The 17,801-nt window shown below is 38.7% G+C and overlaps 1 protein-coding gene across 1 annotated transcript in view; it reads right to left on the reverse strand.

Annotated features, from left to right (window-relative positions):
- Positions 1–17,801, reverse strand: part of UNC5C (unc-5 netrin receptor C) — a 377,961-nt gene that overhangs the window by 57,851 nt on the left and 302,309 nt on the right. Inside the window, exons 5-7 of the mRNA XM_057727431.1 lie at positions 7,855–8,035; positions 3,797–3,964; positions 1,264–1,428 (exon numbers count right to left, since the gene is read on the reverse strand). Of these exons, the coding sequence (XP_057583414.1) occupies positions 1,264–1,428; positions 3,797–3,964; positions 7,855–8,035 (514 nt within the window). The remainder of the gene's footprint in view (positions 1–1,263; positions 1,429–3,796; positions 3,965–7,854; positions 8,036–17,801) is intronic.

Raw genomic sequence — 17,801 nt, forward strand, 5'->3', positions numbered from 1 at the left:
TCTGGATAAATGCTTAGTAAAATAGCTGTACTCTTTTCATTCTATGTTTCTGGTACAAACTTAGTGAGATGCCCAGCAGCCACCCCCAAATCACAACCAGAAGCTATGCTTTACACTCAGCTGCAGCCTGTTTTCAAAGAATACCATGTACCGTGGACAGAAAAATAAGAGGCCCACTGGAGTTTTATTGTGTCAGTAATGTAATTACCTATTTGTATTTTAAGTACAGTTTCTTTTTAAAGGCCCTTGTGTGTATAGACTCTGGAAGGTAAACAGAATTTCATAAATGTGCTGAAAATAAAATCTTATTCTTAAATGACAAGTACAAACACTTCCATACAAGTACATTTGGTCGCTTGTATTCTACAAGCAATTTGTAATGTGTTGTAAGAAGTGTCAACATTTGGCTGCCATTAGTTAAGATTCAAAGACAGCACACTGTTTGATCCATTCATCAGTACAGGTGAGATTTCAGAACAATTCTCAGTACCTTAATTCATGGTCATAAAAGAGATGGTAGATTTTGTACATCTAAGGGCACCTCAACAAAGGAGTGAGAGTCTGCAAGTGTGGAAATCAAACCACCATCTCATTAAGAAAATCTAAAGAACAAAGTCATGAAAAATCTGGAATATTTAGCTTCTGGCACCTATTATATTCCTGAGCCAATCTTCTATACCCATTTTTTAAATTTATGTTTCACAAACATTATTCCCTTAAGATAAACATTATAATTTCTAACACAAACCCAGCATTTTCAACGTGTTGTGAAGATGTTCCCAGTAAATACTTGTTGTAAACTGGTAAATATATCTGCAGAAATGTTTCCTGTCCTTATACATATATTTTAAATTTCATGGACATTGGTTCAGTAACAGCCATGAATTAGAAATAGCTTACTTTTTGGAAGTCATGTGACTCTCTGAGGAGTTTAGGGTGCCTTTTTGTGCACTATAATAAAGCTCAGTAGCACTCTCCTGCCCTGAAAAGAATGACATTCCCTCCATGGAAACAATTAAATCACTTTTTGCTTATGGGAAAGCAATACTGTGTGTGTCATTTGTTAACTGGACACAGTTATTATTCATTTTGGTTTCTGGGAGATTCGTTTTTCAATTCTGAGAGAGACCCAGGAAACTGGCACTGTACTGCAGTTTTGTTGTTGTTCAAGGAATTTTTATTTTTTGATATTTCTTTCAAAGAAATCCAAATGGTTAAACCCCAGACCTCCCCAGCGTCTGTAATTTGCTCACATAGACTTACTCTGCATGCACAGACCATCCGTGCAGTTCTTGGATTGCAGGACCAGGCCATCACAGTCCTTGCCTCCATTCTTGGGGGCTGGTGCCGTGCACTCCCTCCTGCGCCAGTGTGTGCACTCGGTCCCACACGTAGACCACTTGCTCCATGAGGTCCACCTGCCATCCACTGTCACAAAAAAAACCAGCATCAGGTCAAAGGGAGAAGCTCAAGTAGAAACGAAACACCACCGAACACTGAAGAAAATGCCCCACCGAAGAGTACTGCATTCATTTCAACTGCTGGAAATAGGGCATGCTCTATATACATTGTGTGTGGCTATTTCTTCACTGACCAAGCAAAGGGAAGCTTAACAGGACACACAGAAACCAAAGCTGTCACCAGGCACTGCGTAACAGTAAATCCTGGTGGTGACCCTTTTTCTATTAAAGAGGAAACTTCTGGATTTTGGATTGAAAACTAGGGGACCTCTCTTCAGATCCAAGATTCCTTCATGTATAATGTAATGTGGGTAGTGCAAGTAAACCTCTGTGGGATTCAGGGGAAGAAGCTGGTAGAGTGGGGAAGAAATCCACCCATCCACCCATCCATCCACCCATCCACCCACACCCATTTATTCATCCACTTACCTACCTCTCTCTCCCTCTCTCCCTTTCTCTCACTCATCTACATCCTACACACTTTTTATTTTTTCATCCATGCTGCTTGATTCTAAGATCTTCTGCAATGACTTCTGAAAAGACTATATTATTTTCCATTTATTACTTGATGGTTTCATTCCATTATTTGATGATGTGTTTCTATTTTTGTTTTAAAAATAACATTTAAGCACATTCCTAATTTTTTCCTGTGATTCAGTCATGTAGAATAGGCTCACTTTCTTCTTAATTTTGGTGCTTGACTTGTTAGTAAATTTCAGTGATAACAAGCTAAGATATCTTTATTGTAAAAACACACAACTTAAATCCTATAGTAAATTTCACTAAGGACCTACTTTAAAATACATTCTATAAAGGTTTTTACATAAATAAGAGGAAAATATTAAAATAAGAGTTAAATTTTTAAAAATTTTCCTGAAATACATAAATAATCATCTAGGATTCAATTAAAGACAATGGCAAACATCATTTATTGAACATGCAATGTATACAACACATTATACCTACATATTGATAGAAATTAGATCAATTTTAATAATTTACATAGTTTGGGAAATCCATGTGATTTCATATTCAAATTATTGTGTAAATATATGTATTATGCATAATATGTATAGAGGTATAAATATGTCCACATGAAAAAATGATGAAAGTATTAATATTTCAACTGTACAGAGTTAGCTATATAATCAACTCCCAGCTATGTGAAGATATTTGCTTTGACCTAGACCATCCCAAAGTACACACACAAACACACATTTCTATTTCAACTAAACGCTCAGTGCATTTCCAACAGTAGGAGTCAGTATGCAGACAAAATGTAGGAGATTACAAGATTAAATACTGAAATTCTTAGCCTAAGTGTCAAAGTTTGTTCCATAAATAAAAGCTCTCAAAGGGTTCAGTGTGGGATACTGTTTTGATATTTAGAAATTAACACAGGAGTATAAAATTTAGATTATGGTTTTCTCTCCAGTTCATTTCTCCAACCTATCTCTGAGAAAGGTTCTACTAAAAGGATGAGCCTGACAAAAGTTAGGCAAAATAAAGGGAAATAAGGAGTCTTTGTATCTAAATAACAAAAGTGACACTATAATAGCTACCCCAATGGAATACAATAAATTTATGGGTTATTTCAAAATAATTTTAGTTTAACTTTTCAATATATTATATAATTAGACATTTTAGTGGGTTTGGGTTTTGGTAAATAGTAACTTCAATTTATCAAAGGATAAAACCTTGGGACAACATGAGATAACACAGAAAGATGTTCAGAGGCAAAGGGATGCAATTTTGCTATAGGTACCACTGCAAATAACTCAAAAATAGGTGACCAACATGTACAGATAATAGCTGACTGCACTGCATTTTCAAAATCCATTAGCTCATGTGTCATAAAACCTAGACTTCCTATTAATTCCTTCCAAATATTTTATTTGCCCTTGCCCAGAAACTGACACCAAATATCAAGTACTTCACCTAAAACATTTTCTAAATTTCAGTTCCAATTAATTTCCATGGCTTTCTGAAGACTAAGGGTTGTTATTCTAAATGTGTGGCTTTCAATGCTGCTCACATGCCTTGAACTACAGATCCTGCAATCTTGGCTCCAACAGTTTCATTGAGTAACAGAGAGGGATTATGTTCATGTGTGCTTAATCTCCTGTTTTATACTATTTCTCATGTTAGGGTAATAAAGTTAAGTATTCTTTTGGAGGAAAAGACTTGATTTCCCAGCAACATAAGCACTGAATGGAATGATGGATTTAAATAATGTTTATTACACACTCAGGTCAAGAATAAGGCTTTGTATATATACCCTAAAACTTATTTCTAGAATGGGATGAGACATTTGGAATGAGCGCTGGTTCATTTACCTGGGCATAATGTGGTACAGGCTATTTTCTGCACACTCTGCCCTTCACAGAAGGCACCACCATTGAGTGGGGCTGGATTGGTGCAGGTCCTTGTGCGCTTCTGATATCCTCTTCCACAGCGGCTATTACACACAGACCACTCTGTCCAGGTAGACCAGCCACCATTTACTGGAAGGAGGTAAAAAACAAAATGTGAATTAAATGTATGTGCATATATACAGAGACACACAACACAAAAAAGTTGTATCCCAAGTGACGATAAAAAAAATCGAAAATTTCAAAGCTACAAGAGACCTTGGATATCATTTCACTTAAAATTTTGTTGCAGAGCTGAAGAATCTAAGCATAGAGATAAATGAGATAAATTATGAACTTCGATTTACCTACTCAAAAATAGGAGTGTTCTCCTCTCCTTAGCCAGTGTTGTTTAAAAAAAAAAAAATCCTCTTACCTAGTAAAGCTCCAAAAAAGCATTACTTTTGACAACTTACCTCAAACAATATATGTTTACATCCTTATACCAAGGCTGTGAGTGGCTATGAAGCATAGGAACTGATGAAATCATTTAGCCTTTTCTTAATAACAGATGATTATTTTTCTTTAGCATATGCAAACTTTATAACCTTTTAAGGACTTTTAGTTAGTTTCATTAATAAGTGAATCTAGCTTTTAAAAAATCTTGATAGCTGAATTTTTAACTAATTATCTATTTGAATGAATCAGCGATTAGTTGATGTAACTGAAATAGACATCTCTTTTGTGTATAAAGAGTATTTATGGTGTTTGATGGAGCAATCAGTATAGGTGCAATGATAAAACCTACCCTCTAACACTATGTTCAGTATTTACCTCTGGAGATCTTGCTCTAGAAAATACTCTGATATACTTTCATATTTCAATATATGAGTCTGTGAGATTATTTTAATTAAGCAATTTCTAACAAAAATTATTTGTTGGTGGTTAAAACATGGCACAACTAGTATATGCAGATATCTGCTTCCTGATGGTAAAGAAGAGTGTTACTCAGATAACACAAAGCTTATATGTGAACATCATATGCCCATCTTCTTCTCCAGAAACTTATGCAATAGGGAATAATCATGAATGTGTTATATATATACAGATATACACTATTATCCACTGGAAAGTTATTTTTATTTAAAGATAAATAATTGAAAACAACTGTGATATTCAACAACAGGAACATGATAAACATGTACATTCATGAGATTGACTCCTAGGCAGCTATTAAGAATGATTCTGTATACATGCACCCCTATGTTCATAGCAGCACTGTTTACAATAGCCAAGACATGGAAACAATCTAAATGTCAATTGACAGGTTAATGGATAAAGAAGGTAGTACATACACACAATAGAATACTACTCAGCCATAAAAAAGAATGAAATAATGCCATTTGCAGCAACATAGATGGACCTAGAGATTATCATACTAAGTGAAGTAAGTCAGAAAGAGAAAGATAAATACCATATGATATTACTTATATGTGGAATCTAAAATATGACACTAATGAACCTGTCTATGAAATAGAAACAGAATAAGGGACACAGAGAACAGACTTGTGGTTGCCTAGGGGGAGGGAAGTGGGGGAGGGATGGATTGGGAGTTTGGGATTAGCAGATGTAAACTGGTATACATAGAATGGATCAACAACAAGGTCCTACCGTATAGCACAGGGAACTATATTCAATATCCTGTGATAAATCATAATGGAAAAGAATATGAAAAAGAATGTATATGTACATATATGTATATATATACATATATATGTATAACTGAGTCACTTTGCTTTACAGCAGTATTTAATACAACACTGTAATTCAACTATACTTCAATTAAAAATAAATTTAAAAAGATACTGTATCTGTTTAATACATGGATATTTAAACATTATCTTTTAAGTAAAAAAATATATTTATATCCCTTATTTTAAAATCCTATCTGTGCTAAGAAAACTCCAGTAGTATCAATCTTTTTTAAAGCTATCTCTGGATGACAAAATGACAGGATTATAGGTATTTTTTTCTTTGAAAGTTTTTCCGTATCTCCCAAATTTTCTATAATGAATGTATATTTGCAAGCTTAAAATGATGCTAACAAAAGTAAATATATACAACAGACCCAGAAATGAAATACTGGTTAGATATATATGTTTTTCTGTGGACTTCTAGTGAATTCAACCTATGAGCCTTGGACAACTTATTTTACGAAGCCATGAAAAGGACAAGCGGATGTCTGCCAGGTAGAGTTCCATTTAGTGTTCCAAAAAGCAATTTAATCCACTCAACTTCACAAATTTCCAATGTCGCAGACCTGTTGGTATAAGTTGCTTACCAACATACTGGCAAGCAGCTAACTGGGGTTACAGTATGCATGTACTGCTCTGGCAGCATTTTAATGAGCAATGAATAATCATAAACTTTTAGAGAAAGACAGGTCTTGAAGACCCTAAGCTTATTCCCTCATTTTATGGAGAAGGAGATATGGGCTCCGAGCATCCTGTTTGAGTGACCAACTGAAGGTCAGCCGGTGACAGAACTAGGCCTAGAATATAAGATTCCTGTCCCCTAATCCCATGCTGTTCTTTAAAGTTACTTGTGTTTGATCCTTCCTAAAGACAATGTTCAGCTTGTGTTTATGGATTCTGAAAGCATGCTATACATAGGAAAAGAGATCTGCATGTACATTAAACATCTATGCAATGCATCTATTTAGAGTCTGTCTTCATTAGCTATTTATGATTGGTATAAGCTGTGATGTGCCCCATTTCTCTTTTGCATATCCACTGGTGCTAATTAAGTCATTCAGAAAGTTTAGAAAAAGACAAAAAGTGGGAAACATCCCATTGTGACTTAAGGAAATTTAACTTCAGAGTATTCAGAAGATTAAAAAAAAAAATATCACGCATCTGTCCTATAATGAAAATGACAGTGTTAAAGGATCACTACATTCAGCCTTTCGAACATTGTGGTGGTTTCTATTCTTATGACACCCTGTAGCATGAGGACACATCCACCCAAATAGTACTACTTGCAGTAAGTGCCATAAGCCACATACTCTCCCGTGGCTATCCTTCCTTTGCAGTCATTTAGACAAATCTCCTGGAGTGTCATTTAACACTGAAGCAGCTACGAAGAGTTTCCTTACATCTAAGTTGTAGCCATATCATTCCAGAGGTGGCAGAACCTCAAAACATTTCTTAGGGTCATTCAGTTTCCTCTGAGACAATAACTCATCAAAAATATGAAGACCTAATATGTATCTAACACTGTGAGAAACACATACATTTATAGGACTGTCTCTCAGTCTACTAAGGAGCTTAAAAGTTTAGCTGGGGAGATAGACCTACTCATGAAATGATGAGAAAACCACTGAGTGCTAAAGCAGACGAGGAGATTAAAAGCATCACATGCGGCAGCAAAATCGGGTGAGGAATCATCTAGAACTTCTGGAGAAAGGACAGGCTTAGAGATGAGATGGATTAGAAAGGGCCGGAGTGGAAGAGAAGCTTTCTGAAAATGTCATCATGTTGCAACTTGCTACAGGGTTAGGATTAGGGCTGCTTCCCTCTAGATGCCGCTGGTGGAGTATAGAGCAAGTTCCAGGAAGTTAAAGTTGCTCTGATGTGTTCAGAGAACATGTCAGCTCCAGTTTACCTGAGGTTTTGCAATCACTCTCCTGAGGCCCACAGAAAGAGCAGCAGGCTGCTTTAAGCATCTTCATTTCGGAACTCCCTCTAGATCTCGGTGGTCCACGCTATAGAGATGGGGAGGGCCTAGGGAAGCAGCGAACCCTCCTGGTACTTAGGTAGATTTCCTTCACTTTCCTATAAACGGACTGACAAAGGACTAGAAATTTCCAAGTCTAGTTTTTCTATGAGTATCAGGAAAGCAGTTAAACCTCACTGTCTACATGAGAAGCTGGAAGAGAGCCACAATGGGGACTGAAAAGGGGACCTCTTCACTTGATATTTTAAAATTAAAATGAGAAACTGCAGTTTGACTGAACTAGATTGAAGCCCCAAAAGCTTACTCACCATAGACTATGACAGTTGCAGTTGTGCTTTTCCTCTTGGCGACAATGTTTTTGGCAACACAAGTATAGTTTGCAGTATCTGAGAGACGGGCCTGCTTGATGATGAGGTTGTGATCAATAGTAATATAAAAATTCCGATCTTCAACAGGATCAATGATGTCTTCATTTTTCAACCATTCCACCTAAAAATGCATAAGACAAACAGATAAATTTCCAGTATGGATCCCTCCATGGCTGTCTGTCCTAACTTTTGTTTTGCAATGTGAATAACATTGTTCCATGCTATGAACTTCTGCAAACTGGAGGAAGTAACTTTTTGAGGTCATGTTAAGTATCACTCACCTGACAAATATTCTGTCTGTACTACCTTATTCTCAAATGTCAATGACCCAATTGGGAAATACACTGTTCAAACTGTTTTCACTTTGCCCTCAAGGCAGGAATAGGGGATGTACACTGCCAAGTTCAGAACCCAATCAAAAATAATAGGCTAAGCATTTCAAACTGAACTCAAACCTTTTGCTATTTGATTTGTTTACTCTTGGCAACTTACCTGCTGCTTTTCAGAAAAGAATACAAGGACTATTAAAAAAGCTCAAAAGGCATCTTAGACATCATGTAGCTCTAATAGATGATTTATGTGTAGCCTTGCTGAAACATATGGATTAGATTTCCATGAAAATGCACTTACTTTAAAATGTAGCAAACACATATTTAGAGATATATCCAAGCCAAAATCTTGGGAGGAAAAAAAAAAAAAAGGTTTTCAACCAACTCTCAATATAATCTAAATAGCATGTAAATCACAGCCAAATCTCTCCTTTTGTCTATCACCAGCATCAAATCTTTAGCTCATGGTTTGCTTCCGGATAACCTGACATAAAACATGACTGTTCAAAACTACTGAACTATTTTTCCTATGCAAATATCAGTTTAGCAACAGCAATTTTATCCTTACAGAATGAAAAGAGGGAAATATGTCTATATAAAATGTCCTTATGAAGGATAACCTATTTCTTGTTCTATAAATTGCTTTTTCCCCCATGCACAGATTTTTCCATAAAGCAAAATAACATTGATATTTACCACACTTAAACTTCCTTTTGCATCAGTGTGGATATAGCTACAAGTAACCTTTAGTGGTAGGGAGTCAACAGTGTTGCCATTTTCAAAATCTTAAGGAGCTTCCCTAGCACCACAAGAGGTCTGGAAATTAATCTCTAAATCTGTCAGTGGGCTGGATGTTACAGCTCTACATTACAGCTAACACAGGGACTCTAAAATAATGTTTCTCTAATCCTTAGAAGAGAGACCACAATTTAAAGGGAAAAATAAAAAACAATTATCTTGAAATAAACATATGAGGAGGTAGATAAGAGCAACTATTTGTAATGATGTAGCTAAAACATTGAACTAGCTAAGCATCGTTGATATTTACACTAATGGAAGTGAAAAACAGTGAAATCCACCTAAAATAGTGGAGTTTTAAAACATGAATTTTGTTTTCAATAAAGACAGCACATCCAGTCCTGTGCTTGGATATATTTGACTAGAGATGCACAGTCACTTGACCTGGATTTTCTCAAAATTTGGCCCTGCATGTGTGGTAATATGATCTTGCGAGACATGCAAGGAGAAAGGAAGCAAGATTCAGATTGTTAGAAAATTGCTTGATGATAATGAAAAGCTGACATTAATATCTTTTGAATTTAATCTTTACACAGGTTATCTTTGCCATCTGAACAGTACCTTCTATAAGCTTTCCACTTATAGAAGGTACTGTTGGGCTGCCCTGACTTGGTCTCAGATCCTGTGTGTGTGTGTGTATGTGTGTGTTACGTGTGTGTGCACGCGCGCACACATGCGCACACAATTTTGTTTCAAGGGCCCGTACCTACTACTTTCCTTGGAAGGATGGCCCTCAGGCTCCTGGATGTTTTGCCTGGAAGTACCTAGGGGTTCACAGCTTCCCCTGCAACTTTCTCCTTTGCTATTCCCTCACAGGTGTGGAAACAAGCCTTGTGTCCAAACAGGTTGGAACCTGAGTTGTTACTCTCCAGAGTTCCCCTGCAGGGTTCAGGCTGAAGCTACTTCCTTGAGACATCTCCTAAATGTATACTTTCTGGGCTTCTCCTTTTCTCTCCTCTTGCTCTACCCACTTTCCGGGCTCTCCTGGGAGCACTTCTACAACAAATCATTTTCATTCAAACCTTTGCCTCGTGGTTTGCTTCTGGAGAACCAGATCTAAGTCAGGGCCGTTCAAAACTATGGTTTCTTCTATGTACGTAATAGTTAACAACAGTAATGCTATCCTGATCATAAATGACACAAAGAGATCCCAAGGGATATTACACACCACTTGTTTGTTTGAACAGTTTATTGCATGGAAGAAGAAAAAGCAATCTGCACTGCTGACAAAAGATTTAAAAAAGACTTGCATGATTATTGGGTATATGATCTCTACTTTCTTATACATGACTCTGTATTTTCCTCAGTGTCTCTTCTCAACATCGGAGCAGTGATTATGACCTGAGATTCAAGGATCCCTGAGGAGCCCTAGAAATGCTGCGGCAGTACCCCTGGACCCTGTGAGGGACACTCACTGCCTTCTTCACCTCACTCTGCCTTTAACCAGGGAAGCTCTGCTTTGATTTATTCTCTGCACTGGGCTTGCCTGTATGCCTTTGTTTGAACAAACAATGAGGTGTATAGCTAGAAAATAGCTGTAGGAATGAAGAAAGGATCCAAGGACTCTGGCTTTTCGCAAAATGCCCCCCTCCCAGTGCCCGATGCCCTAGAACTCCCAATTGAGTCACAACGTCCTGTTTTGAAACCTCATCTCCAAGAGAAGCTCAGATCTGGACTGCAGGTCATCACTCACCTCCTACACTGGAATCATCACCTTGCTCAGCACATCCCCATCACCTACCCTCCAAAACTCCTGAAATCCTTCCACGCTGCCTTGGAACACAGCACCAACATCTTCCAAAATTTCAACCTCTTTTCAGATTGTTTTCTTCACTTTTCTCTAGCTCTTCATGATGCTGCTCTTTTTTTCTGGAGTCCTCTCGAATGTAGGATGTTTGATTTCCCAACCCCAATGCACCACCACACCTGGGGATTCAGTAAGTGCCCTCCTTGATCTGCATTGTCTGCTCCACCTTCGCATCCTTGTAGTGGAATGTGGCTGTGCAAAGCCATGTTGAGTGGCCTAGTCTTACATTCATGATGACAGAACTTAAGTGGGCCCTAAATTCTGCCAAAAAAAATTGTACTATATTTTCATCATCTATTCACTGTCCAACACTCCTAGATAGCTATTTCACACCTTCTCCTCTCTACTTAAACATTACCTCCCCCTCTATCCTCACTTTCAGCCAATGACCAAGATTTCCATGTCACTGAGAAAACTGACAATCACCAGACATCTCCCAAAGCTCCCACTACCCGCCTACCACCCGTTCTGCACCTTTCCCCTTGCTACTGGGGCAGCCCTCTGCTCCTATCTGTCACCTCTCACTTCTACTCTGTATCCCATTCCTGTTCTCCTATTCAAGGGCAAGCCCCAGAAATTCTCCTCTCTCTCTCACATCATTAATTTCCCTCTACACAGAATCATTGCCACCAGCAAACAGACGTGGTTATTTTTCACAACTTAAAACCCCTCCCCACTCATTTCTGCCTTTAGTCACCCCCACGTTCCTTTGCTCACCTTAAAGGACCCCTTGGAATACTTTTTTTATACACTCTCTCCAGTTCCTGTCCTCTTCATCTCTATTGAATCTACTCTAACTCACATTAACCTCCACCGTTAGAACTGTTCTTTTCAAAGGTATTGATTACTTTCACTTTGTTAGATGGACTGGTGAGGTTTTAGTACTTCACTCACTTGACTGAGCAGCAGCATTTGACCCCCATCAGCTTCTCCCTCTTCCTCGCTTGCTTTCTCCAGACAGGGCACTTTCTTAATTTTTTCCCATCTTCCCCCCAACCCCACAGCTTCCTTGGACTTAGGTCTGTTCTCCCTGGGTAACTCTGTCCTTGGACCTCCTTTTCTTTCTATTTTCCATCCATATTGACATTCTTGGTGAGCTCATCCAGTCTCATGCAGATGACTCCTAAATTTATCTCCAGTCCAGACCCTGTCCCTGAACTTCAGACTCATATATCCAACTGCCTTCTTGCAACTCCACTGGGTTGTCTAATAATGACCTCCCGAACTGCCCTCCAAAACTGCTTCTCCCACAGCCTTACCTGTCTCAGTTAAGGCTAACTCCATCCTTCTAGTAACTTAAGACAGAAACCTCAGACTTGGCTGGCCTTGACTCCTCTCTTCCTCTGCCTTTGCCCATTTGATGTCAGAGCAGCATATCAGAATCTGACCACTTCTTGTCCCCTCAGCAAAACTCCCTTCCCCATGCAGGTCACCATCATTTCTCTCCTGGATTGTTGCAACAACTTTCTGTCTATATCTTTGCTTTCCCCCCTTGGTCCTAACATCTATTCTCAACACAGCAGAGTGATCCTTAAACCCTAAGTCAGATCATGCTATACTTCATCTACAACCCTCCAATGGTTCCATATATTGCTGAGTGTCAATGCCAAAGTCCTTACAAGGACCCACAAGGTCCTGTATCACCAGGAACACTGACCTCTTTGAGGTCACCTATTCTCTCCCTTTCTCTTATCTTTTTAGATGCTGGCACCTTTGCTGGTTCTTATGCACATCAGGGGTACTCCTGTCTAGGGGATGTTGAGTCTGCTGGTGCACCTACCTGGAATAATCTTTCCCCCAGTAAGTTTGCTTTCTTCTCTCCTTCCGGTCTTTACTCAGATGTTACCTTCTCAATGAGTCACTTCCTAATCAACCTTTAAAACTGAAACATCTCTCTCTGCGTACACCCCCAATCTCTCATTATCTTTTACTTTCTTCATCCCATTTAGTCTGTATTTTACTTGTTAGCTGTCTCTTCCACCAGAATGTAAGGTCCACGGATTTGGGTCAATTTTTGATCATTGTTATATACCTGTGGCCTGGAACTGGCATATATAGTAGGTGCTAAATTAGCATTTGCTAAATGTATGCAAAAAACAAGACGTAGTGGGGTCAAGTCTGTTACACATTTTTAGATCTCTATAAAGTTGGTGCTTTAACTGTCAAAATTAATAATAAATATATGTATAGTGAGAGCAATTTTAAACATCCCTTCTAGCTAAGTTCTGCTGAAGAATAAGAATACAAATCTCCACTGCCTGAGGTCAAGTCCTACAGAGCTGGCCTGGCCTTCAAGCGGATTCATTGGAGAACTCATGAGATAGAAGAGGGCCTCTGGAATGATGCTAGGAGACCTCCAATGTTTCACTGCCATTTATTAGTATGAGTCTAAAGGGTCCAGTGGCCAATATGTTTTAACTAAGGCATTTTTGAAAATAGAACTCCCTCTAGCCCACATTACACCTGTATGTCTGCTGCAAAATTATAAGGTGTTTGAGTAATTACTGCAGAACTTTATCTAGTAAACACAGAATCTAGGTGATCACAGTGAACCCGAGACTACAATACAGTTTCCCAAGAGCTGTCAATTTCAATAAACAATGAGTTTGGCATCTTGTTATTTCAATTCCATTCCACAAACACTGAGTACCTACTATGTGCTACGCATCATGTCAAGTGCTGGGGGATAAAGAGATAAATCAGATACATGCTTGCGTTGTGGCATTCCCCATATAAGACAAACCTATAAACAACTAATTACAATGTGACAAACAGACATGTGCAAGGATGGAAGCAAGTTGGGGTTCAAATGATGTGAGGAGTGGACATTTGAGGAGGAGACATCTAAACTAGTTTCTCAAAGATGGAATTAAGCTTGTGCAGGATGAAGGATGAAGAGGACATTTCAGGAAGAGGAAGCAGCAGATGCTTCACACAGGCTTGAAGCCTCTTGGGGAGTCAGCACTGGACAGGGGTCTTAACTACACAGGCAGGGGAAGCAAAGCAAGGATGGAGAAGCTGCTTTCAGGAAATCACTGAGGGACTCCAATGCTGCGATCCACTGAAGGGTTTAAAGACAAGAGGCATTATGACACTTTGCTTTAAGAATGACTATTTTAGGGGCCACTGAATTACTAGGGAGGCACAGTGGAAGCTGGAAACCAATTTAAAAGGCTACTGTCATAGTCCTGATGAAAGACCATGAAGAGTGAATTAAGGAACGAGCAAGGGGACTGGGGAAAAAAGAGTGGATACAGAAAGTAATCTGAAGGGGCAAGGGATAGGGCAGAAGAGTTGACTGCATGTGGAAAGGAGGCTGCAAGACAAAAACATCTCATTTCTGGCTTGGGGACCTGTGTGTGGATCAGGGTAAAGGAGTGAGACAAGGTTTAAGGGCTGAAAGCATAATGATGAGTTGATCTGGCTGATCTTACAAGGAATCCAGGTAGTACAGCCTGATTCTCTACAATAGCTAAATTGCTCAAAGTTCTCCAGTTATTTCCATGAAAAGAGTGACTATTTTTCCTCTATAGTTTTGAAATACAAAAATAACAACAATAAAACTCTCATTACTTCTGCTTCTCTTAGATCACAGCACTAAGAACAGAACACAGATATTGATTAAAAAGATAAAAACATTTATTCCCATTCTGGTTAATTGAAAACTTATTAGAGGATGTATGGAAGGAAAAACAATGTGTGAGAATAATTCTGTTTATCACGTAAAGGGTTGTCTGAATCAGCAAGATAAATCAATATAAAAGCCTTACAGATGTATTCTTTTATTAAAAAATATATCATTTTCATGCAGTATCTCCAGAACTCAACACAACCACATAAAGTGGCACCCTTCCATTTAGAGTAATTTCACAGTGAGTCTCCTTACATAAACTGTATGCACAATCCCAAGAAACAATACAGTATCTTTTGTGGTGGTAGAAATTAATAGTATTGAGTAGTAAGTATTTAATTATATTTTTGCAATGCTAATTACTTGTAAGCTAATCTTGGTTAATCAGGAGTCAGTACCTGAGTCTGGCCTCTGAATTCTGTTCATATTTTGTTCATTTCAATGCTCCCTGTTGACTTCACCCTGAGACTTGGCTTCCTCTCACCCCTCCCATTTAGCAAACAATTTGATTTATACAAAGAGAAGTCTTTCTGAGTTAGAAGTTATTTTTAGCTATGTATAAAACATTCAAGAAGAGAGAAAAATAGGATGAAGTTCAGAAAACAATAAAAGGCTTCGCCCATAAACCATAACTTGTCAGGGTTGCAGTGAGGCAAAGCACTGTTTCTGTCCTTGTGGCTCAGTAACTGCAGTCTTCTCAATAATTTGGGGCATATTTGAAGTAATTTTCTCAAGTATTTATAAAGACATGGGATTTTATTAACAGGTAATAAAAATAATTATGAGGAAATGCTAGGATGCCCTGTTTGCATATTTGGTTACTGTTAGATGTGGATTATCCCATTGTGTGTCATTGAGAATCTTACTATAAGAAGCAGTTCCTACAGCACCACATAAGAGGGCTGCTCTCAGGCCATACTGCCTGGGTTCAAAACTCATTTCTGTGCCTCTCTTGGGCAAGTTTCTTATCTTCTATGTGCCCTAGGGTCCTCATTTATAACATGAAGATAATTCTAGAATTGATTCCATAAGGTTTTTAAGGATCAAATGAATTAAAACAAAATTACTTAGTGCTTGACATATAGTCAATATTCTTAAATTATTATTAATGTTATATTAAGAATATTCTAAAGGAGATGGGACAAAACCCAACAACTCTACAAAAAAACAGAGAAGTGGTGTTCACCTAAAAACAAAAAGCAAAGGAGAGATCAAAATGGTGGAGTAGGAGGATGTGGAGCTCACCTCTTCCCATGAGCACATCAAAAACATATCTACATACGGAACAATTCTCATTGAAAACAAAGTGGAGACAGGCAGAAAGACTCTTGTGGTGCCAAGGCTATAAAAAAGATCCTCACAGAATAGAGTAGGAAGGGGAGAGAAGCAACCAGGTTGGGACCTGTGTCTCTGGGAAGAGACATAGAGAAAAAGGGAGATTACAAGGACAAAGATCAGCCCTAGAGAGTGGGCAGTTCAAGCTGTATATTGGGCACTCCAGCCCTGGGGTCCAAAAGTGGGAAGATGAGTGCCCTTAGCTGGTCTGAAAACAAGTATACTAACAAGAGGGCTGTAAGGAACCTAAACCCTGCTTGTGAAGACTGCACATGCTTGCTTACTGCCAGGAACAAGGCAGAGGAAGCAGAATGAAATTGTCTGGGCCTTGACCAGTTTCCTGCAACTGCCCCAGCACATGCCACAGTCTGAGCTGAGCACCTGCTCTGGCTCCTCTTGCTCCACAGCACAGCTCCACATTAGGAGGAGTGCTGCAGTAGCTGAGGGGAGTGCACAGTTGTGAAGGACTGAGCTGGCTGGGGCCCAGAATGCATCTGGATGGGGTGAGGGCAGCCATTGCTGGTGCTTTTTGAGGCACCACATGGGGAGAGGTCCTGGACTCTGCCTGGGGCTGGAACCACCACAGCCTGTGCCCCAACCACACCAAGTATGCACTTCTCTTGCTCCAGCACTGCTTCCCAACAGGATGAGGGTGCAGGTACTGGGAGGGGAGAGAGCACACACTTAGAGGAAATGGAGCCAGTTTGGAACTGACCCTCAAGGTTTTTGCTCCAGCAACTTGGGACCTGCCTCTGCCCCTAATAGAGTGGTGCTGGTCAATGAGTAGAGAAGAAACCCCAGCTCACACTTGGCTCTGGCTCTAGCACCTCCATCTCCTACAAAGGTAAAAGCTGCTACACCCTAAGGGAAGATGTGAGATATCTCATGTCATACCCAGCTCTTCCACCAAAGCCACTGGGCATAAACATACTGTATAGGGATGCGCCCATACAAGAATAGTACTTCAATACCAGAATAGGTCATTGTTTCACCTAATATCATACAGACAGAGAAATTTAAGCAAAATGAGAACGTGAAGAAATTTGTTTCAAACGAAAGAATAAGAGAAAAACCCTGGAAAAGCAAGCAATGAAACAAATAATATACCAGATAAAAAGGTCAAAGCATTAATAATAAGAATGCTAACTGAATTAGGGAAAATAATAGATGAGCACAGTGAGAATTTTAATAAGGAACTAGAAAATATAAAAAAGAATGAGTCAGAACTGAAGAAAACAATAACTGAAATGAAAAACACACTACAAGGAATTAACAGCAGACTAAGTGATACAAAAGAATGCATAAGTGATCTAGAAGACAGAATAATAGAAATCTCCTAATCAGAACAGAAAAAAAAAATTAAAATGAGAGCAACTTAACAGACCTTTAAGACAACATCAAGTGTACCAATATCCACATTATAGGGGGCCCAGAAGGTGAGGAGACAGAGAAAAGGACTGAAAATACATTTGATGAAATTATTGTTGAACACTTCCTGAACCTGAAAAAGGAAACAGATATCCAGATACAGATGAGCCCAAACAGACCCACACCAAAACATGTCATAATCAAAATGGCAAGAGTTAAGGAAAGAATTCAAAAGGCATCAACAGAAAAAAAAAAAAAAATATATGAAGGAACCTCCACAAGGCTATGAGCTGATTTCCCTGCAGAAACTCTGCAGGCCAGAAGGGTGTGGCATGATATATTTAAAGTGTTGAAAGAGAAAACCTTACAACGTAGGACACACTATCCAACAAGATTATGATTTAGAATTAAAGGAGAGGTAAAGAAGTTCTTGGAAAGCAGTAACTAAGGAGTTCATCAGAACTAAACCTACCCTAAAAGAAATGTTTAAGGGTCAGTGGAAAAGACAACAATAAGAATCTAAATGAAAGGAAAAATCCCACTAGTAAAGACAAATATATAGTAAAGGCTATGGATTACCCACTTAAATAAGCTAGTAGAAAGATTAAAAGAAAAAAAA

This window comes from Hippopotamus amphibius, chromosome 3 (assembly GCF_030028045.1).
Source record: "Hippopotamus amphibius kiboko isolate mHipAmp2 chromosome 3, mHipAmp2.hap2, whole genome shotgun sequence".
Lineage (NCBI taxonomy): Eukaryota > Metazoa > Chordata > Mammalia > Artiodactyla > Hippopotamidae > Hippopotamus > Hippopotamus amphibius.